Source organism: Neocloeon triangulifer, unplaced genomic scaffold (assembly GCF_031216515.1).
Source record: "Neocloeon triangulifer isolate White Clay Creek 2 clone unplaced genomic scaffold, ASM3121651v1 ptg000008l, whole genome shotgun sequence".
In the NCBI taxonomy this organism is placed as follows: domain Eukaryota; kingdom Metazoa; phylum Arthropoda; class Insecta; order Ephemeroptera; family Baetidae; genus Neocloeon; species Neocloeon triangulifer.
Window position 1 is genome coordinate 3094117 of NW_026775550.1, and position 22165 is coordinate 3116281.

The 22165-nt window shown below is 36.7% G+C and overlaps 2 protein-coding genes across 3 annotated transcripts; both read right to left on the reverse strand.

The window, feature by feature from the left end:
* Positions 1-345: 345 nt before the first annotated feature.
* LOC132194618 (zinc finger protein SNAI2-like) lies at positions 346-9112 on the reverse strand. 2 transcript variants are annotated; one of them, XM_059616015.1, is made up of 4 exons: positions 8950-9112; positions 2785-3109; positions 1964-2175; positions 346-1854 (listed from the first exon to the last, which is right to left on the reverse strand). In XM_059616015.1, the coding sequence occupies exons 1-4, from the start codon at positions 9008-9010 to the stop codon at positions 1508-1510; spliced, it is 945 nt and encodes a 314-aa protein (XP_059471998.1). In that variant the 5' UTR covers positions 9011-9112; the 3' UTR covers positions 346-1507. The 2 variants fall into 2 exon arrangements, with proteins under 2 accessions (XP_059471998.1, XP_059471997.1); XM_059616014.1 differs by having other exon boundaries at positions 1964-2181; positions 8950-9108.
* A 1188-nt stretch (positions 9113-10300) lies between these two features.
* On the reverse strand, positions 10301-21891 carry LOC132194633 (arrestin domain-containing protein 17-like). Its single transcript, XM_059616043.1, has 9 exons — positions 21771-21891; positions 20715-21126; positions 13025-13157; positions 12705-12830; positions 12425-12648; positions 11863-12036; positions 11624-11806; positions 11441-11567; positions 10301-11389 (listed from the first exon to the last, which is right to left on the reverse strand). The coding sequence occupies exons 2-9, from the start codon at positions 21090-21092 to the stop codon at positions 11286-11288; spliced, it is 1449 nt and encodes a 482-aa protein (XP_059472026.1). The 5' UTR covers positions 21093-21126; positions 21771-21891; the 3' UTR covers positions 10301-11285.
* Between the last annotated feature and the right edge of the window lie 274 nt (positions 21892-22165).

Here is a 22165-nt window from a genome sequence, read left to right on the forward strand (position 1 = left end):
TATTTATTAAATTTGTACACAAAATAAAACTAATTAGATTGTTTTCGATTCAGGAAGTGAGTGGATTTTTCTATTAACGAATCAATAGGCAGAGGGCAAGAGGGGCGCCCCCTCATTTGTTATTTCATCAAACGCACTGTTGGCTGACAATTGATTGGGGATCCGCTCTCAATCGCAGTTTTTACTCTGCAGGCCAAAAACAAACGACTTCTTTGGATGTTCAAAAGAGGTCAGATTTTAATCTCTCCGTTCCGCGTCAATCGCATTGGATAGCACGAAAAAGCAGGATTTATTTTTAGGCAAAAGTTTTTTTATATTAAATTTCTAATTAAAACAAATTTCGTGTCAAGAGGTACCAAAATTTTTATTCGAGGACAATTCTAATATCATTTAATATACACTTTGACAAGATTACAAAATTAAAGAAACGCATTTATAGATTTTAATACAATTCAGTCTGGAGAAGAGGATGAAAAATAAAACGAAAACATTACGGATTTGTTCTGCTTGAGCAAAACAAACCTCTACAATATTTTTATGATACAATTGACTAGCTACTACACTAATCATCCTTTTTTTAGGCCAAATCTAAAATATAAACAAAACCATTAAAAAAAAACTCGACTATCGAAAACTAACTAAAACATGCATTAAATTTTCTACAAAAGTGATGCACACAAAATAACTAATGAGACTAGAGCTGTACACTCTCCAATAGAATATTTAATCGTAAAGTATTTTGAAAGCATTTACAGCGGAGGGTTTAAATAAGGGTGGGGCAAAAGCTTCCTTTGTTTCCCGACTTAAACGTAATCCAAATTGCCTATCTACAGTATTTAAGTACCTGTTTACCGCGATATTCTCATACGAGTGGTTTGAGAATTTCAAATTTCGAAATAAAAACAATCAACACACAAAAATAAAATGAAAACGGTTAATTATCTACACGTTTCGACACTCTAAAATTATCATGACTAACACAAAGCAATTTAATTGCTCTCTGTGGCACATGTTTAAGGCACTTTTTGGTCATTAGCCATCCTTCCTCAAAAAACTATGCTCTAAATAAAAGCAAAAAATAGAACTCGCACTATCTATCAGGTGTATCAGAAGAAGTGTTATTTTCGTATTTATATAAAAATATAAACCCGTCGTGGTCCCCGAGCACCTCTGCTTCAAGTTTTTCATACTAAAATGTATAATTCTTGGCGCATTGCCTCCAATACAAGACTAATTAAAATAATTATTGTGCTTCCAGCATCACATGGATCTGATTCCAATTTTCTTTCCTTAAAATTACGCAGTTAGTCACACACAAAATATTTATATATTTAGGAAGAGTCAGCTTCATTTAGACTTGAGTTATTCAAAAATCAATGGTCACATATAATTGCATGACACAATTTAATTTTTTTCTGACTAAATAAATAGAAAAACTAAAAATTTTGATTTATCAAAAATTTTACTATAATTTTTGCCATTATTCTATTCATTGACTTTTCCATGGTTAAGCCATGATTCCAACATTTCTGGCCTGGCCGACCATGTGAAGACCAATGTGATGATTGAAGGGTGGTCTGGGGGTGTCGCCACCCCTGCAGATTTCGGACGCATCTACGGAGCGCGGCGACGACGGCGACGATCCGCTGCTGCTGCTCGACGCTTCGTGGGTCCTGTTCAGCTTCATGCAAGACGACTCCTCGTGTTTGTAGAGATAAGACTTGAGGGCGAAGGCCTTTCCGCACCGGCCGCAGATGAAGGGTTTGGTGTTCGAGTGGGTCTGGACGTGCGCCCGGAGATTTGACTTGTCTGCAAAGGCCTTGCTGCACACGTTGCACCGGAAAGGTTTCTCACCTAAAATAATAAATTTTATTTTTTCAATTATAAGAGGAAAAAAACTTACAATTAGAAATAATGAAATTAAAATTTTGTTTATTTTAAAATAAAATGTTGAAAATAATACCTGTGTGAGTTCTGATGTGGCCCTGAAGCAGCCAGGGCCTCGAAAAGCACTTTCCGCAGTAGGGACACTTGCAGCCCTGGTTGTGGGTTCGCACGTGCATTGAATAAGCTGGCATGGAGACGTAAACCTTGTCGCAGTGGGGACAGCGCCTCGCTTTCTTGTCCTCGAGAGAACGGTGTGTCTGACGGTGCCTGGCAAGGTTGCTTGAAGTGCTGTATCTTCACAAAAGGAAAAGAAATATTGCTTAAAAGAGTTTCACAATATAATTACACGCAAACTAGATATGTAAGAAATTAATAAAAATAATCTCTTTAAAATGTCATTTTAATGAATTTTAGCTATTAAATGAAAAATAAAGCTATTCATATGAGGATAAAAATTTGAAATTGAACCACCAGGTCGCCCCTTCCTTGTCCAAACTGAAATGGTCAAATTTTTTATAACTTGATTTCATTAAAATCAATTGAAAAATTATATGGCCAATGCAAATTAATTATATTCGGCATTAAAAATGTCCAAAATAAAGTATATATTAATACAAATAATGGAGAAGAAGTACCAAGAATCAAATTTAAATAAATTAAAATAAATAGGTTTATACGAATTATAAACAATTTAAATGACAAATAATAAAAAAAAACGTTAAATAAAATTTAAAATAATTAAACTTAGTAAAAATATAAAATCTATTACACTCATAAATTAAATCTTGATAAAAAAAATAAGCAATAATAAAATTATATTTTGTGTATTTTTATGAATAAAAACTAAAAAGTAATTTTCAAACTACTTTTTAAATAAAAATGAAAAAAATTATTAACCTTTTTCCACAATCAGGGCATCCGTGGAGGTCGGGGTGGAGAAGGCTGACCTCGGCTAATTGCGTCAAGTTGTACAGACTGTCAGGGTCGTCTCTCAGCGGCACCCTTGGAATCTCGACGCACGGTGGTGAAGGGGGTGGTGCTGGGGTCGACGTCGTCGAGCTCTTGGAAAGGTCTTCGGGAAGGTCGGGGTATGAGTCGGACTGGTGGGGGGTGAGGAGCACTGGCATGGTGGCTGGCTGCTCAGGGTACAGAGGTTGGGGCAGTTGTTGCAGATGAGGGGCGGCCTGCTCAGGAAGACTGACAGTTCGTTCGGGGCTGCACTCTGCAACAATTTTTGATGAAATTTAATATTTTAAAACAATGATGTAAAAAATGGAGCCTTCGGCGTGTGTCTGTCATAAAAACAGCGTTCTTTGAAGTTAAAACAAAAACGACCACCGGCTGCAGCCGCGACTTCACAGAGGAAAGCTATGCGCGCGGCAGGAATTTCTCATTAGTTTACATCTTAGGCATAAAAATAGAACTTGATATAAACTTTGGGAATTTCGACCTCGAGACACGAGACGGCCGGTTCGTTCGCACTTTCTTAGAAAATGCGGTAAAGACACGCCAGATCCCCTCACAGGTATTGTAAAATAACAGAACAATCCTCAACCGCGTGTAAACAAATTTCTCCGTTTTGTTCATTTCCTGAAATAAAACAGACAGCTCTGGTTTCAAAATTCAAGACCGAACCGTCATGTTTGAGAATATTTTCTCTCCACGCGAAGTATAACTTTTTTTGATACTTTTAAAATTCAAATAATTATTTTTGTATAAAGGAACTCAAGGTAGTGCGAACCTAGATTTATTTTAATATAGACTCAAGAAATTGCGTCAGAACGCGTGATTAAGCACATGTGCTCAGTGAATTCGGCGCGCAGTAGGCGCTCTCAAGAGCAGAGCCCAAAGCGCGGCAGCTAATTGGAATTTGTTGAGTTAGCAAGGTGGCTTTTGGGCAAAGTGCCACGAAAGATCTAGCAAGTTGCGCGTCTCGGGCAACAAGTGGATTGAAAATAAGGCAGCGCGTCTACATTTTTGGGCCGCTGCCATTTGAAACAACCCTCGCGCTAACCGGTGGCCTCAGCCGATAAACACCATAAAGAGCGCACCGCAAATTTCTAGCTCTGAGAGAACCGAGAATTGCTGAGAGAAAAGTTGATACACTTCATTCTGATGAGACCAGTTTTGCAAAAAATTAAGATTAGTTCAAATCATACACAAGCTAATGATAAAATATTGAAATAAATATAATTTAGGAAAACTGGATTTTGTTAAAAAAATTCAATGATTGCGCAAAGCGAATTAATAACAAATTAAAATAATTTCTTTAAGAGATGTTTTTAATATTTAACTTACTTTTTTCCATCAGTATGACCAAGAATTAAAACTAGCAATGAAACGACTGTCCAAAATTAACATGTTCTTAATAAATTGCACTTAATTTATTAATTAAAAAAAACCTCAAGCCTAAACTTCTGCCCTATTCAAATAAAACAATCATATTCTTCCCCTTTATCAACCAAATTTGAACAAAATTATTCAACAATGTTTCAGATTAAGTGCAAGGAAGAATCTTTAAATTAAAAAAATTAATATTATTTGTTGTGCGGGTTGCGTTTTTATGTAACACTTAATATTATAATTGTTAATTCTCATTAAAATTTAGAGCAGCTTGATAACCCTTAAAATTAAGAGATTTTCTCAGCTCAAAAGTCTGTCTCTTGGGCCTTCCCTTCGGAGAGATCTTTGTAGCAATTTCAGCAGCACATGTGCGTCGTGGCCTGAGATTCTCAGTCCGTTTCCCTCGGCTCCCGAATTTTTAATTAAAATGCACCGCCGCATCTTGATAGGCGCGGCAGCAGTTCTCTCTGGTGCGCTAATGAATTTCAGCGAGCGAGTGCCGCAGGATTTTCTTCTTGTATCAAGATATGAGTCGCGTCGTATTTTTTTTACTCTTGCGCGCGGCAGCCATGTGCAGAGGCGCCTCAAAATAGACCACCGAGTACGGAGGAATGAGACGGCGGCGGCGTCGGCCACCTGACTCGTCGCTTTTCCCTCTTGGACAGAAATACACCTTGGTGAGCCATGCACCACTGATGGATATTTCGGGACGCGAACGCCAATCTCGAGTGCTCTTTCTCTCGGTGTGTGCCGCGCCGGCACTTGGAGTCTGTCCGCTGCACCTGTTGGTCCGCGACGCGCATTATTATTGTGACTCGCGCTCGGCTCTCATCATCATTTTCATCCTGCCCGGTCTCGCAATGAATGAGCCTCATCAAGGGAATTTAATGAACCGTGCAGCATAAATTTTTCAAAGCTGGCACCTGATTTTGTGATTTGTTTATTTCATCAGTTCTTTTATATTTAACTTATTCGAAGTTGAAGAATCAAAAAAATTATAACTAGAAATCCAATTGTTGCCTCTTTCACATTTATTTTTAATCTTTCAGCTTTTAAAGCCTTTTGAATCGAGCAATATATAAAAAAATTATATGTTTTATTTACTGTCTTATTAAAATTTGAAACCTTATAACTATACAAAAAAATGAATTAAATAAAATAAATCTACTTTAATTTGAAAAAAATTGAACTTATAAAAATTTTTATTAATAAAGTAAAAACATTTAAAAATGCGTTTGTAGTATAATAAATGATTTCAAAAATTTTAAATATTAGTTGCTTTAAGTTTATATTTTTTAAAGAAAAATTAGGTCCCTAGAGACAATGGCAAGAATTTTGACTTGGCCCGAGTTAAATTTTAATATCTATCCACATTATAATTTTGATTTATTATTTGTTATAGAAAGAGTAAGTTTTCCTGAATAAATTTCAGAAATTAAAAATAAATTTTCTGTCATAGACAAGATTTGTAACGAAGATACGAAATTTTTCAAAATCTTAAAGAGAATTTATTTTGAAAACTCCATATATTCTTTCATAAATCATGTTTCTAAATATCTCTAACAAAAAACTAGAGTAAAAGTCAAATGAAAACTAAATTTTTTTGAATTTATTATTTTTTCATAAATTCAGGAAAGATAAAATAATAGTAAAATTTATAAAAATAATTGCTCTCTGACCTCGTTAGATTAAAAATGTTTTGACTCACGCTCCGAAAATGTTGTCCTCGCGATCCTTTCTCCCCTGTAAGTGTCATGCCTTCGTCTAATCTCTCTAGAAATAATTAGTTTCGCAGCCAAGGATTTTACGCCGCGTGAAAAATCGTGTGCCGCGCCACGTTGTAAAGAAAGAGACACCCCTGCGAGAGCCGCTTAATATTCGAAATTTCGGTGCTTTTTATGGGGCGCTCGCAGCCCTTGCTGAGAGTCACTTAGGCGCTGGGAAAAGTGCAATAAAAGCGGTGGTGCGGGCGTCAAACGCATCGGCAGGCGATAAAGCGCGCTGCACGAAAAAAGTAAGGCTATGGCATTTGTTATTCTAGACATTAAAACACGAGCGAAGTGGTGTCGTTCACTCGATTATATGCGCGCAACGCTGGGATTCCTCAAATAATGCGAGACCGAGAGCTAAATTTAGACTCGAGTTTCCGCCAGCTTCCTTCAGAGAAATTCAGTTAAGTGGGTTTCAAATATGAAGATCAGAGATGTGAACGAATTTTCAAAGTTGAATTCAAAATTATACATAATATGGTCCGGCATTCAGAAAAGGGGGAGAAGATCAGAAGAATCAAATATTAATTATTGTTAAATACCTATTTTCAAATATGTAGCGTGTAAATTTTGTAACATTGTTTAATTAAAATTTTGCTTCTCTTTACAATTTTTGATAAAGCTCGCCAATGAACATATCATCAGAAATATCCAAAATAATTGTATTAAATATTTAAAATAATTTAAATACGTTTTATTTACAATTTAAAATAAAGTATTAAATTAACATTTGATGTAACTGTTTAAATTTTAAAATTGTTTAAATATATTTTTAACTATGCAAAATTATTTACGAAATATTAAGTTTTTAATATTATGAAGTGTAAATTTCCACAAATCCTGAAGTAAATAACCTAACATTAATATCAAATCAATTAAGCACTGAAATATATTAATTTTTTTATTAATTTACTAAAGACCTATTTAGAAAAATTTTTAAGAGGAGTATCATTTCCACGAGTCTATCCACAAGTGGATGCAATCCATTTTGGGCCGCCTTATTTTGAATGTTTTTCAAGTGTCTCTCACTAAGAGCCGCCGATGACAAGAGAAGTGTGCAGGGCACCCCTCGGGGCTCGTTTTCCCCCCAATTTTTAATTTGCTCTTGTGCTGCAGGCGAACGCGGCGCGCGACTGGTGTGTGTGCTTATCTAAAAATAATCGCATGGAGTCGAATAGCGAGAGGCACGCGTGTCACGAAATGTGCCCCGTGCTTCGGAGGAGATTTACATGTGGCACATGGACGGCGCATTTGCATGACGTCAGCTTTAGCCCCCCGAATTTCACTCTCGCCGCCACGAAAATTCAGCTCTGGAAGGAAAAATAAATGGCGCGCACACCACACGAGCACGTCCTGTCAAGGTGTTGCGCGCTTTTGAAAGGGGTGCTGTGTTGCGCCCTTGCTTGAAATCGCGCCGGGCGCTTCCCCCAGAGGAAATCCGACGAGGCGAGCGTGTGGGGCTCATTCAAAGAGGCACAGCGATCATTTACTTTTACGAGATGAGAGACGAGACACACGATTTTTCATTTCTGAGTTAAACTGACAATCGCCTTTTATATTTAGAATTGCATTCATAAATTATTTTTAAAAATGCTGAGACTGCCGATGATATTTTGAATTGCAGTTGTAAACCCAATTTACTTTTACTAGCGCTAAATAAAAATTTAAACAATTGTCATTCAAAAGAATAAAAAAAAAATAGTTCTGGTTTTGAGAGTTAAAGGTTAAAGCTATTCAGGGTTCAAGTTCTGAGACCCTGAAAAATATTATGTTCCTTTTGTCAGCACAATTCCAGCTAAGGTGCAGGATGAAAGTTCATACACGTTTATCATACTCTTATTTTAACCAACAAAGTCTGCACTTCTTGAACGACTTTAATTTTCAGTTCACCATTCCTATTATTAAAAAATTCTCTGCAGCATGTCAGTTTCTTGTGAGCTTCACTACAAAAATTAATAAAAAAAATTGTCAAAAAAATTCAAAATCTGCTTTTTAATTGCGTTTTATTGGTAATAAAAAAATGATATGAGCATTTTCTGTTAGGTTTTAATTTTCAGTTGATGCAAAGATTTTGACAAAAAATGTGATCGCAACACATCGAAAGGTATTGAACTTATTACTTATTTGAAATTTGCGGAAATTTGAATGGGGGTATTTCTGTATAAAGATTTCAAATTATGTGTCATGTTTGATCATTAAAATCGTGCACACTCTCTTGAAAAATAGAACTTGCTAGAGGGAAGAAATCAATTAAACAGGGATTAAATTTAAAATTTTGCTTTATTATCTGCGAAATAAGCATTAATTTTGCTTAAATTTAAATGAAGAAATCTCTTTTTTTGATTTACATCATTAAATGATTTATTATTTATTACAAGAGGATGTTTTTATTTTTATTTTTGAGGAAAATTTTCTGAGTACTTATGTCTAGCTTTGTCTTCCCTTATTTTCTGCAAAAGTTCTTCAATAATAATATTTTTAAACATTGCTCAATTAACTATAAAGTAAAATGCAAAATATTTTGAAAAATATGTTTTAAATCGTTTGAATAAGAATGACCCATGACAAAAAATTGTTCCAATGACGTCTGCGAGAATTTCTAGACAAATGATGAATGGAAAAAGTGAAACTGAGACGTGATATCAATGCTTGGGAAGCAACGTAGGCGAGACAAAGCATGGACTGCGCCTGCAAGACAAAAAGTCGGCCACCCGCTCGGCGCCCCGCTCAAGCCGGTTGCATCAAATATTGTAAGAGAAGAAAAGGTGAAAACACAAGAAAAGTTAAAAGTTTAAAACCATTTCCTATTTCTCGAAAGGAAAATAAATTATTGTTTTCCTTCCGCGAGCAAAAGCAACAAGTGTGTCGGCGAATGCTGCAAGCGGCCTTGGCAAAAGTCTGGCATTTGCCCAAAATTATTTGAGATTATTTAAATCTGTTCAAAGCCTACCTTTCTGTTCGACAGGGTGGTTGTTGTACCTGCGGTGCGTGATGAGAAAGGCCCGCGGCATATCTCTGCGCTGCTGGTGCAGATGGTGGCGAGATAGCAGACAAAGCCCGACTGAGTGAGCCAGCGCCGGCTGCGCGATGCAAAGAGCGTTAAATAAAGTCTCCCTCGCGCGAGGTGGGGTGGATGCGAAGAGGAAGACGCGGAGCCGGGAGGGCAGGTTGCAGACCAACTGGTGGCTGCGAGCAGCCAACACACGTTCCCACATCCAATCGCAGCCCTTTTTAGTCGCCGTCGCCGCAATCCGTTGGCAACAATGCATTATTAAGATGATTTTCTCTCTCTCTAAATCTAGTTTATATCATTATTCTTGATCAAATGTTGGTAATTAGGGCAAATTAAGGAACATTCAATGATAATCTTACTGTGAGAAATAAAAATTTACTATAATATTGCAATTTACAGGTATAGTAAAGTAAAGTTTTTAATAATATTTGCCTCTAGTTATAAAAAGTATAAAATAATTCGATAATATAGTACATTTTTTAAAGTTTTTTTCTTCAAATCAAGTCACCATCAAGAGTGAGAGAAGTTAATTACACTAGAAAGAAAAATAAGCTATGTAAAATAATATTATAAACATATAGAGTGGGTTTTAAAAATTAAATTGAAGGGACTCATTGAGCAATTAAAGCTATATTATTAAGTGAGACACAATTATATAATAACCTCATTGGAAAATTTTTACTAGAAACACAATGAATAAAATTTAGAAAAAGAGTAAGCTTGGTTTTCTTCCAAAGTTTGAAAATTGGTTCTGAATTAAATTAAAAACTTGAGAGAAAAAATGAGGAAGTCGAAAGACCGCTGCGTTGTTTGCTCCAATTGACACAATGGCAAGAGGTTTGGAAGAGACAAATTGCTCAAGGTTGGATTTTGAAAAAGAGAACACTGAAAATTTTTACGGGAGTCGAGCTAGAAGATGAACGTCATTCTGAGGCCAGCTGGCTCAATTTGCATTTAAATTTCTCAGGAAAAGAGATATTGCAATCTATCTTTTTTCACATATTGACACAATAATTTATATTAAAAGAAATCTGTTTTTTCTTAATTAAAAACGTACATTACGATATTGAAATAAAGTAATGCAGGTTTTCTTCCAAAATTGTTCGAATTGAACACAAAATTTTAGTTTTATTTTGGAAAAAGAAGGAAAGATAATTCTTGATAATTTGAGCTTGAAAACATATTCAACTTCTCGACGTTTTTATATTATTTTTCGAACAGATGACTCAACTTACGTAAATTGAAAGTTAATTATTGACTTTGCTACACTAAAAATGCATTTATCCCCACGGCTCAATTTTTTATTTTTAACCAATTTATTTGAACAAAGTAAAGAGGGTTGCGCAGAACTTGTTAAGAGACGTGGACTGAGCACTTCATTCATGTATTTTTAGGTGCCTGAATGAAACATCGGCTCTGTTCACAGTTGCCAAATAAGGACGACTCGTCAATGACAACCGTCCAGGGGGTGGACGAGCAGGACACGTGGTGAACACCTGCGAGGCAGACGTCAGACGAGCCGGGTGGGGTCACGTGCACAGCAGTGGCCACTTTTCGCTGCTTTGTTGCCCTTTCACCACGCGCCGCACTTTTAAAGCCATAATTATCGAAATCCCCAAAATAACCCTTTGTCTGCGGAGCGTATTAGAAGAGGAAAACAATACAATCAGACCATGACATAATTGAACAGCACCGAGAAATAACAGACGGTGGAAATTTAGAAATTTAGTCATTTATGAGTTAAAATTTTCAAGCTCAATAATTAAAATTCCAAAATAACATGGCTTACAAATAAATTTTGTTTTTTCTAATTTAACTTTAAATTCTTGACAATCAGCAATGCTTAGGTGTATTTTGGGTGACACGCAGAATTTAAATATTAATAATATGTAATTTAAACAAAATTAGCCTTAATTGTTTGTAAAGAACAAAAATCCTGTTTACCGTGTGTATATTATTTGTATTTTTTGTTGCTGCGTGCTGCATTAAAATTAATAAAAATATATTTTATTTCATAAAAGTTTCTAATCAAATACTGTAAAGTTATAAGAAGCAAAAGTGACCCAATAATGTGCTTGAAATAACATGATTATATTAATAGGGTAGGGTAATCGCCTTTTACGTAATTTTAATCACATATTATTATTGCTGTTTATTTGTCCACATTGTTTTTTGATATTTTTTGATAATACTTAACTGAAAAATATCACCGGAAACTGTTTTTATAATTGCAATTTAGAAAAAAATTATTCACAAACATGTCGACTCGAGTTTTAGCCGTGGTAGACAGGGTACTTGGGCTTAAAGTTCTCCCCAAGGAGGGCTTTCTTGACAACGTTTGGACCACCAAACGCACACTCTTCGTAGGATGGAGGAGCTATAATAAAATATCGCATAAAAAAAACTCGAAAAGTAGCGACGGACTTACCCTGGTTTGCATCAGGTGCTGAGGGTCCAAGGGCGAAAACGTTTCTCCGCAGAGGAACGGTTCCCACCACCAGAGGAGCTTGGACGTGGAACTTGCGTCTGAAGAAGGCCGATGGTGAAAAGGAAGCCTGGAGATTTAAAAATAAAAATTATTTACGGCCAAGCTTAAAGGGGGAACATTAACAATTATGTAGTAAGTCAACTGGATGACTTGGCACTTGTTCAGGGTTGAGGGCGCCACAGGTGGGATCTTCAGACCGTACTGATTGAAGGTGGTTGACTGTCCAGACTTGACAGAGTCTAGACTAGCCTTGACGACGGTCTTGGTGAAAATTCTCATCTGGTCCTTTACCTTGTAGGTGACGAACTATTTTTTGAATTTTCACTTTGAGTTTTTAATTTTGATCGAAAATATTTTATTACCTGCACTAATCTAAGTTTGATGCGATTCAAGTCAGCCCTGGAGTCGTTTTCGACCTTCAAGGTGGGAACAATGATCTCGCCAGGAACGGCGCCCGATGTCGGCAAAGAAAGGACAATGCTGGCCGCACCAGAACCGCAGGAAAACGTCTTTGTCGCTGGTTGATTCACTGGTGCCTGAATTAAATATTCCATTTTCAATTTTAAAGACCAAACACCGGTGAATTTATTTATTTAAAATGATAGGAGAAAATTTTCAATCAAAAAGTAGAAATAAAAAAATATACACTCTTACGCGTTTAAAATGTCATGTTTCACCTTTATTTTAAGCCAAAACTTCCGAGGAGGATAATATTATTATAAAATGCTAAGAAATTTGCATATTCTGTTTTCAACCAAAAATAAAAATGGTGATTTTAGCCCTCATTTTGAGGGAAAAGTGAGTTTCCGATGGTTCAAAGTATAGGGGATGCAATTTTTTGTATCGCTTTTCATGAAATTTGGTCTACTTTCAAAATTTTAAAATTGCCTGGTCCTTTTAAATAAAGAAATATTTTCATTTTACCGTCAGCAGTGGATCGGAGTTCAAGTCCACAAGGGCGATGACGGTGAAGAACGCAATGTTTACGTGGTCGAACTTCCACGGTCGTTCCACCACGACACTGACGTAGTACCTGACAGCCCCGATAACACCCTCGTACGACGAGGGGATTTCAGGGGGAAGATCGAGCCTGAAAGTGTACTCGTGTTCGCCAGGAGCAAGCGTTTCGGCGTCGACGGAGGTATTTACTTTTAAATATTATTTAATTTAATTCAGAAAAATATTTCAAATGTTTAAGATTTACTTCCTCCTGCTAGGATAATTGTTTGGTCAAAACATGTCTCGTCGCCTATGTATTGAACAGTCGAGTTTTGACCGGCAGCTTGACTCCATGTACATTTTGCTTCTCCGGCCAACTTCAATATGATTGCTTCAAAGTGGTAAAATAAAATGCCACAATGAGAATTGTACTTTTTTTTTTTAGTTATAATTCATTATGCACTATTACGTTAAAATGAATAAAATAAAAACATTTTTGCTTCAAGATCTCGTTCTTTAAAATATTTAATTTTTCTAATCGCAAACTCCTTTTGTTGTTAAAGAAAATAAAAATCGTCTTCAAACCTCGATATTTTTCCGGCTTTTCATTTCTGATGACGATCCTTCCAGACACGGTCTGTCCTGCAAAGTAAGCAGCCATCGGGTTGTCGAACAAAATTTTAAATTCCTCCAATCCCATCGTGGCAATCACAGAAAGCTGGAATTAAATGAGCTGAATAATTTGACAACAGAGTGGTTTGTTCAGTTTAATATACATGAGATAACGTAGAGGCGAACGTGCGACACCTTTGTTATCTAATCAACCGCGCCGCCCATGAGAATCAGAAATGAGTTGAGTGAGGATTTTTCTTAGAATTGTTGTTGGTCAAAAGTTTCTCGGATATGTTTTTCATTTACAAGAGTGCAATTATATATTTCCAAATTAATTTTTGATTCTGAAAATTAGCGATAAGGATGTTGTTGCTTCACGTTGTCGGAAGAGCCGATCTCCCTCTATTTAGGCTGAGGATTGACGATATAAAAAGCCTCAATCAGATATTTAGATAACGCGCGTCACTTTTTGAAGCTATATAATTATATTATCTTATGCTATAATTGTGAGATGCCAATTCAAAAATGATTTTAAAATGATTTTATATTATTTTCTCCAAGAAGTCCTCAATTCCAAATTGAAATTATAATAAAAATAACAAAGTTCCATGTTGAAATTACTAAATAAAAAAATTGTTGAATTGCGATGAATTAAATTTATAAAGCGCAGTTTTAAATTGCCAAAAACGCGATCACTAAGAAAAAATTTCAGCAATTGCTGGGAATTCCTAAGCGATGGCGGAAAGAAGTGAGGAATCATTATCTATTTTTGGCCTTTTCCTGCTGCAGATTTCTCTACTGCGGATTTTAATAGCTTTGAAAACAAGCAAATACAAAAAAAAAAAAAGTGTAAAATAACATAATAATAATTTTTCTATATTTGGATTTTCTTCCATCTTCCCAAACAGAAAATATTCTATCATTAATAATTGTGACAAATTTGTCATTTTCATAAAAAAATTCTGACGATATTTCAATAAGCAACAAAATAAATTGTAACTTTTATTATCATTTACTTTAAATTTATTTACTTAAAGTTATATGCAATGAATATTCTTTTTAATAATTCACAAAAATTTTAAAATATTGTACATTAGAAAAATAATTAAAGCGGAGGTTGAAACAAAATAATGATTTTCAGCAATAAAACAATAAGCTTCATTGAATTTTCCCTTTCTATACTTAAGAAGTTTTAATTTTTTCAATGCAAATGTGGGGTGTGCATTGCACCTTGCAGATGTTTCGAGCCAGACCGGCCCCAGACTGCGGATTTACGCTAAAAATGGACCAATTTGAGGATACGTGCATTGAAAGGAAAACACAAGAAAGGAGGGAAGACGCAGCCGGTATTTTAAGTCAAAGTTTGCAGAAGGCCATTAGTGGCACGTGCCTCTGTTTGAACGGCGGGGGTTGTAAATGAACGGGGTGCAGCTGCACTTTTGTGCCCCGGAGACACGCAGGGGACTTGCCCTGTTCACCGAGACGGCGGCCGTCGGCCACGTGTTCCGAGAGAGAGATGAACTTGTTGCCGCCGCTTGCAAGTGCACATTTTAACTTTATTTTGGTCCGAGACGCGAACGAGGAAAGAATCGAGCTCGCCCCTTTCATTTGTCCCCATGAGAGCAAGAGCAGCTGTTGCGCTTTTGCATAATTATTTTTGTCTTTCACCCATCTGCGTGTATTTAAAGCATTTAAAATATATTTGATTGTTAATTTCTCCCCAGATTTCACTAAAAAGGAAAAACATTTCTCTTTTAATAAATTTCACATATTTGTTATTATATTTCAATTCATTATTAAATATCTTGCAATTAATAGAATAAGTTTTTGCAATGTATAAATAATTTTTTTCTTTTGGTTACAAAATTTGGCAGAGCAAGAGCTCATATGCGATGATTCGTAGACGGTGAATCACTTGGCTGCTCGTTTCGTTTAATTTTCGCAAGCATTTCCTCTTTGACCTTTCATTATTTTTTAGTTTTGTGCTATTTAACTATTAACGAGTTGTAGTTGTTTTTAATTAATGATATATCATGGACACGAAAGAAGATGATCTTGTTTAATAAATTCTTGATTTAATTATTCACTAATGAATATTGAAGATGTGAAATATATTTATAATTATTTAAAAAAAAATAGAAAATTTTCAACAACAGTCAACGTGTCTCATATCTTTGTTAAACAATTTAATTAAATAAAATAAAATTTTTAATATAAAATTATGAATTATTTTAAAGAAAATTGATATGAATGTTTGGTACAAAAAAATAATTGAATAAAATTTAAAAATATAGGTAAATTTTTTTTTTATTAGTAAATGTTATTTATTATTTATAAATGTTAAAAGTTCTTGAATGATTAGAAATGTTAGAAATGTTTTCGTGGGAGTACCAAAGGAAGAAGATTTGAGAGGGTGGTGTGAACGTAATTAAGCAGGAAGCGGAAATACTGGCTAAACGTGCACGCTTATTAATAATCGCGGGCATGTGGATGCTGATGATCTCACAGCACCCCTTTGAGGCCAATACTCTCTAAATACGGAGCGATATTTTCCCACCACTAGCTCGAGCAGAGAGGAATTAGAAAGGTGAGCTCCAACTTCCTTCTCCTATAATGTATATTCCTCCAGGAAAATATATATATTTTTTTTTAAATTTACATTGATTAAATTATGAAACTACAGTTTAATTACAAAAAAAGCAATAGTGATGATAATTTTAAAATCCCAACATTTAAAAAAAAAGACGAATTGATGATTTTATTTAGTTTTTGATTGAATGGTGAAGTTTGGAAGGTCTTTTAAAAAGGTAAAGCTTTTAAAGGTAGACTGGACTGAAATAATATATTAAATAAGGATTTCACCCTAGCACAGTTGACTTCCTGTGGAATTCGTGCTAACTGCATTAAGCGCGCGCTACCGTTTCATCATCAACATGTGGCCTAGAGGAGCAATATATGGTCCGAGCAAAAAACTAGGAGGATGATCACCTAATGTGAGTCAGTCGGATGTGTGTCTGGTTCTCTGCAGTCAAGTGCACCGGTGCTGCTTCCGCTCGTTTGGTTTTTGGTGCGGTTGAAGGACGACAACTTTTAAATAGCACCACCAAGAAATCGAGGTATTTTTTCATAATTTAAAAAAAAAAGTGAAAATTATTTTACAGCAAGAAGACGTGATTTTATCATCTCATATTTTATGAAAAAATATTCTTTCTTCTTCAACTAAATGAAGGAAATTTTGGTAAATAAGCTAAAAATTTTATTATTTTCAGAAACATAATTAAAATTTTATTTATTAACTTTTTAAAATTACCAACCAATAAAGATAATTTCCAGCTACAGTGATTTTTTTGGTGCCAAAATCTTTTACTTTTAAAAGGCGATCGTTTTCAGCGACCACAAAGAGTGCCATTTGCTGCCAGCTGTGAATTAAATGCTCCACCGCGGCTCTCGTCGGCATGCGACGCCCGCGCAGGATGTTTAGGAGGAAGCGGCGATTACATATTTATACTCGGATCGCAGATGGATGCTCGAGAGTGGATGCAGGCGCGCGCCCCGTGCGCACGTTTTCATCTGCTCGGCCGCCAGATCACCCACAATAAATAACCCCCATTAACGCGCGCACCAATTGGTCTTCCACGCTGGTTCCCGGTGTGCAAGGAAAAAAGGCAAACAATTAAGTTCAACCGTGGAAAAAACCTCGGGAATTATCCTTATTTTAACAATTAACTGCAAAGTATATCTACCAAGTCTATTTTACTTTGCAGCACAAATAAAAATAAACACAAATAAATTAACACAAAATACGCAGATAAAATCCTGTCAACACCTAAAAAAAAAAAAAACTGACCTTCCCCAACCTAATCTTTTTCTCTATTTTTCAGTTTTCAGCTTTGTTAGTCATCATCATATGGACCAAAATTAAGGATATGCCAGAAAAAAATGTAGATTTTATAATAAAGTTGAACCCCAAAATAAAAATAAATTGGGTGATGCCTTCTGCACCTAATAAAGGGCACTGGCCGACAAGACTATGTCTGGGCCAGACCCTAAAAAAATTAATAAAAAAAAATTGATTTCAAAGGACAATTTTACAGTTCATAATAAAGAGGGTTGTTTTTATTTCTAATATATTTTCATATTAAAAGGGTAAATGACATGTTCTGTTTTATTAATAATTTTTTGGCAATTATTATGTTTCAACCAGAAACACTCGGCAGCAATTTGTGCAATATTTAGTGGCGAATTATTGTAGAGAATCCCAAATGCATAAATAAGTATATTTTTCTTTAAGTAAATGATGTTATTATTCTTCTTTTAGAGGTGTTAATGAAATAAAAACGGTCTATTAATCTCAATTTAAAAATTAAACCTCTATAGGCAAATGCGAAGGCTCATTTTTTTTATCATTTTCTTCAAAGGGGTCTATAGACCAATCGTCTATTCAATGATCACAGAAATCAATTAGATACGCACTGCTTTCCCTGATATGCTTATTGAAAATTCTCTCCGAGAGACGCTGAAATTTTGCTCCTTGTGAAACGTAGACCATGTTAATTTTATTAACTTAAAAAAGGAACCACCGTTTTCCTAGACCCGACCGGCTATGCTGCCGACTCCTGGAGCAGAAAAGTTAATTTTGCCGAAGTTAATTCGCGCGCGGAATGAGCTCTTTGGACTCTTTGGGGGAGAGCGGAGATCTTCTGCTGTCGGGGAAGTGCCTCTGGGACTGGAGCTCTCGCGGTAGGTCTTCTCCTAAGACCTTTTTGTAGCGACGAAGTGAGTGGTGGCGGTCGTGTGGTGCTGCAGTGAGCCCTGCTGGCTGTCGATGGAGGGTGACCGAGTGCTGGTCCAGTATGCCAGCCTGCGGCGTCACCAGACTCAAGGGCAGCGCCCGGACGAGGCACCCGGCCGCCACCGCCTGGTTCTACGCCTCTTTGCTCAGCCATAAGATACTTGTAAATGTCGACGGCGTTCAATTGCTTCGTCTGTTGCAGAGGCATAAAGCCTTGAATCCAAATGCAAAGGGCCTAGCAAGCTCAGTATATTTTTGTGCCTTGATAAATATAAACAACTGACAAGTAATAATAATAACTGACATAATTCAGTACTGCATTTGAGTCAAACAGCTACATAAAACATTATTGTGCGTTCAACAAATAAATGATAATAAAATAGATTGATACAATATCGCAGGAAGTGCGAAATATTTGGCAATATTACAGCATTAAAGTTTTCTGATACGCAAAGTCAATTTAGTTATGGTGGTTAAAATTTAAAATCTTTTTGCAATAATTGCAAAAGGTGGATTCCATTGTCGTGAACAAACATCATTTTACTAAATAAGCTAGTAATAGCAATCTAATGTAGTATAGTACATAAAAACCACGAATATTTAATGTTGACAACAAGATTAGATTGCATCATCAATCAATCAATCAATTTTTGAAGTAAAAGTCTTTCATGAACTGTGAATTATTTTTATTATTATTAACGACAAAACGAAAATTACCATATTGTCTCTTAAAAATTTTAAATTTTCATGTTTTGCACTCAATTACAATATTGTTTTAAGTATAAATATATTACTTTAAACACATTCAGTCGAATTAATTAACTTTAATTAACACTGTATAGAATTCAATGGAAATTTTCTTTTTCTTCACGGAATAAATAGAAGAAGTGCTCCAAAGTCTCGTCGTCCAAGTTATCATATTCCTGTGCCAGTTCTGCATTAGAAAGCTTAGAGCCCAAAGACCGCTTGAAGGCCGCAAAGAGCTGGAACGCGTTCCCGGCACGCTTCAGGTTGCTCTTCAGAGGGATTTGCTCCAGCGTTGGACGAATTGGAGCTGCAGAGATGGGGTTGGTCGCCAGAGCAGTAGAGGTGCTACCAAGGGCAGCAGCAGAGTTGAAAGCCTCCTCAGCAGCGGAGGAGCGAGCCACGGCAGCAGCAGAGTTTGGGGCCTCCACAGCAGCGGAGGTTATAGCCAGGGCAGCAGATGAGTTTGCAGCCTCCTCAGCAGAGCGGTTCAAAATATCGATTTCCTCAGGAGATTCAGCTTTGCCCTGTTTGTCCTCTTAGCCGAGCATCTTGCATGGGGGCTCGTCTTGTTTGTCGCACATTCTATGCGTTAAAAAAATAATAATTTAAAAAGGAAAATAAATACTTCAAAACAATTTTCCCTCCAAAAAAATTGGGATCCATTTAGGGGCATTCATCGAATTCGGGTCAAGTTAAAAGTAATTATTAAAAATAATATTAAATAAAAAATTAAGAAAGAAAAGTTCTGCGGTTGCACTGCTTAGGGAAATGAGCTTCTTCCTCGGCGCCGAGAAATTGAGCGCAGAGGCGCCGACCCTTAAGGGTGGGCTCCATTGTGCAAAATGACAGTACTTCAACCTTTAACCTGCATCCCCTGGATGCATTTTTGAGAAATAAAAACATCCTGTTAAATGGTTAAGAGACTTTCCAATTTTAAAATAATAATAATAATATCTTTAGTTAAAATTTAAATAAAAGAGGGTTTCAATTTTATAGTGTAATTAAAAATCTTCTGGCTAAAATTAAAATAAAGGGTTTTTCAGCCAGTTTATCTTTCTGCCGAATTGTATACATATATCTATAAATTAATGGATAGGCAACCGGAGTTGCAAACGTGTCACGCGGGTGACACACTTCTTGGTAATATTTTAAAATGCGCTGTTTTTTAATAAAAGGGTTAAGCAAGCAATACATTTTAGAGTCCCGCGTTTTCTCTGGTGAAGTGAAGATGAAGACAAAACATTGATTCTGAGGCTCCCTTTGCTCTCATTATCACGCGACACGCGCAATTCGGCTTCCAGGGTGCAGATCGCCGCGACGACTTTTTAGTGACCTTATAATGTTATTCATATGCCCAAGGTCATGACCTGGGGTCGCATCGATCAGCACCACTTTGCTATTTTGCGGTCTCGGCCGTGAGCAAGAGCTGAGAAGCAAGGGCGAAGCGGCCGGCACACTATTCACAAGCATCTCCATAAGGGGGAATAAAACTCGAGTTTTCGCACGAAGTTCTGATTTCAACGGGCCACCAGGAAGCACCAAGTACAGGGTAACTACTCAGAACACCCACGCGCGGATAATGTACTAGTGTTAACTTGGGTACTCTCCGAGTGATCGGACTTAGAGAATTTTTAGAGTTACGGACTTTGCCGCTGAAATGCAGAGAGATCAGGCAAGGAAGGGGGTCCCTCCGCCCTTTTGCCGCCAACCAGGCGCGCGCTTCTATCAATACTGCCACTACTAAATACTATTGATTTTGGGGCAAAAGTTTCTGAATTTAATACAATTTTGCGAACGCAGAGTTTATCTTTACACTAGCCGATGTAAAGTTCAATTTACCCTAGTTAAGTTGGCTTAATAAGGCATCAATTTAAATCACAAATTAACAATTTTCCTCAATTTTCAATGATCTTGAGAAAAGTAAATTTTGTGCCAGTAAATTTATTTGCATTGTGATTGCCATGAGCTCCTCACTAATTTTGAATAAATATAAACTCTTAGCATAAATGTTGAAATGATTAAACACAATCGTTTCAGTTTTCAAAAAGGAACTTATTAAATCTGCCAATTTAAACGTTTTCTTATATCAATTAGCTACGTAAAATGAGTAAAATTGTAGCAAACCTCAAGAGGCATTGGAGTTTTGGTCTGAAAGGCAGCTGGGTGACCTTGGGCTTGACCTGCTTGTTCCTCTTGGTCGAGGGAGTGCTGGGTGTCCGGCAGACTGGCAGTGACAGCAGTGGATGAGTTAGCAGGCTCCTCAGCAGAGCAGTTCAAAATATCAACTTCCTCAGGAGATTCAGTCTCAGCCTTTTTGTCCGGAGTGCCGTTCGTGGGGTGCATCTCCTCGGGAGATTTGGCCTTAGCCTTCTTGTTGCCGCTCGAAGATTCCATCTCCTCAGGAGATTCAGTCTCTGGCTGTTTGTCCGGAGTGCGGACCTTGGGATGCATCTCCTTGGGAAATTCGTCCTCTTGGCCGAGCAGCACGTCCACCTTCCGCATCTTGCACGGGGGCTCGTCTTGAGTGTTGCACGTTCTGCAAAAAATTGATTTGAAATTAGAAACTTTTAATGTGCATGAATTAAATACAAAAAAAAGTCTGCGGCCGAATGTTAGAGAATCGATTGGCTCAAAAAACATTCAAAATTGGATTGCTGTGCAACGATTTCCCACCGCTGCAGAAAATCGTTGCACAAATCGAAATTCTCAGGCACAATTTCTTGCACAGACACTTAAGCAGAAATTTTTGTGCAACCAACTATTCTCCATCCCAGAAGAGAATCGACGCCAAGAATTCTTGTTTTAGAATCTTCGAGGAAATTCTTGCTCCAGAATCTTTGCTTTCATGAGAATTGAATAAATTCAAATCAGGCAAACGATTTTCAAACAGTTCTCATGCAAGAATTCACGGAAAGATTTTGGAGCAAGAATAATTTCCGCAAAGATTCTAGAACAAGAATTCTTGGCGTCGATTTTCTTTTCGGGATCGAAAATCGTTGCACAAGACTTCCTGATTGAGAATGCAAGAATTTTGCTTGAGAATCAATTTATGCAACGATTTTCAAAATAAATCTCGCAACGATTCTCTCCAGCGGTGGAGAATTGTCGCTGGAGAATCCGTTTTCGAAAATCGTCACCAAATACATTCCCAAAAATTCAAACTTGGGACAATCAACTTACATAACCTCCGAGATGACGGCCGATTTTCAGCAGAGCCAATTTGGCCGCATCCGCGCGAATTGTCCGTGGACACGCCGAGCAACAAGAGTGCGGCCGCGGGCCGCGACCGCCGCGAACCATCTTTTCCGTTTCTTTTCCTCAAAGAAATACGCCGGCTCCCGACTCCCTACGTCAACAACTTTTTTCCAGGAATTCCAGGTAGGTAACACACAGGTGCTGCCACCTAGGGGCTGATCGTTGCGACTCAAGGCGACCTTGGGCATATGAATAACATTACAAGGTCACTGAAAAGTCGTCGCGGCCATCTGCACCTTTAAAAATCCCTAGAACTTTAATTTGCCAAGCTGTACCTTTCATTTTTTAATCATTGTTCTTGTTTTTTTTTCATTTTATTA

Excerpts from the sequence above, each read along its gene's own strand:
- LOC132194618 (XM_059616014.1), bottom strand. The coding sequence starts at position 9,010 with ATGCCGCGGGCCTTTCTCATCACGCACCGCAGGTACAACAACCACCCT. Across the intron at positions 2,182-2,784 it reads TGCCCTGATTGTGGAAAAAG|ATACAGCACTTCAAGCAACC; the intron begins GTTAATAATTTT and ends CCTTTTGTGAAG. Across the intron at positions 1,855-1,963 it reads CCACATCAGAACTCACACAG|GTGAGAAACCTTTCCGGTGC; the intron begins GTATTATTTTCA and ends TTATTATTTTAG.
- LOC132194633 (XM_059616043.1), bottom strand. The coding sequence starts at position 21,092 with ATGCGGAAGGTGGACGTGCTGCTCGGCCAAGAGGACGAATTTCCCAAG. Across the intron at positions 11,568-11,623 it reads AGTTGACTTACTACATAATT|GCTTCCTTTTCACCATCGGC; the intron begins GTTAATGTTCCC and ends TTAAATCTCCAG. Across the intron at positions 11,390-11,440 it reads AGCACCTGATGCAAACCAGG|CTCCTCCATCCTACGAAGAG; the intron begins GTAAGTCCGTCG and ends ATTTTATTATAG.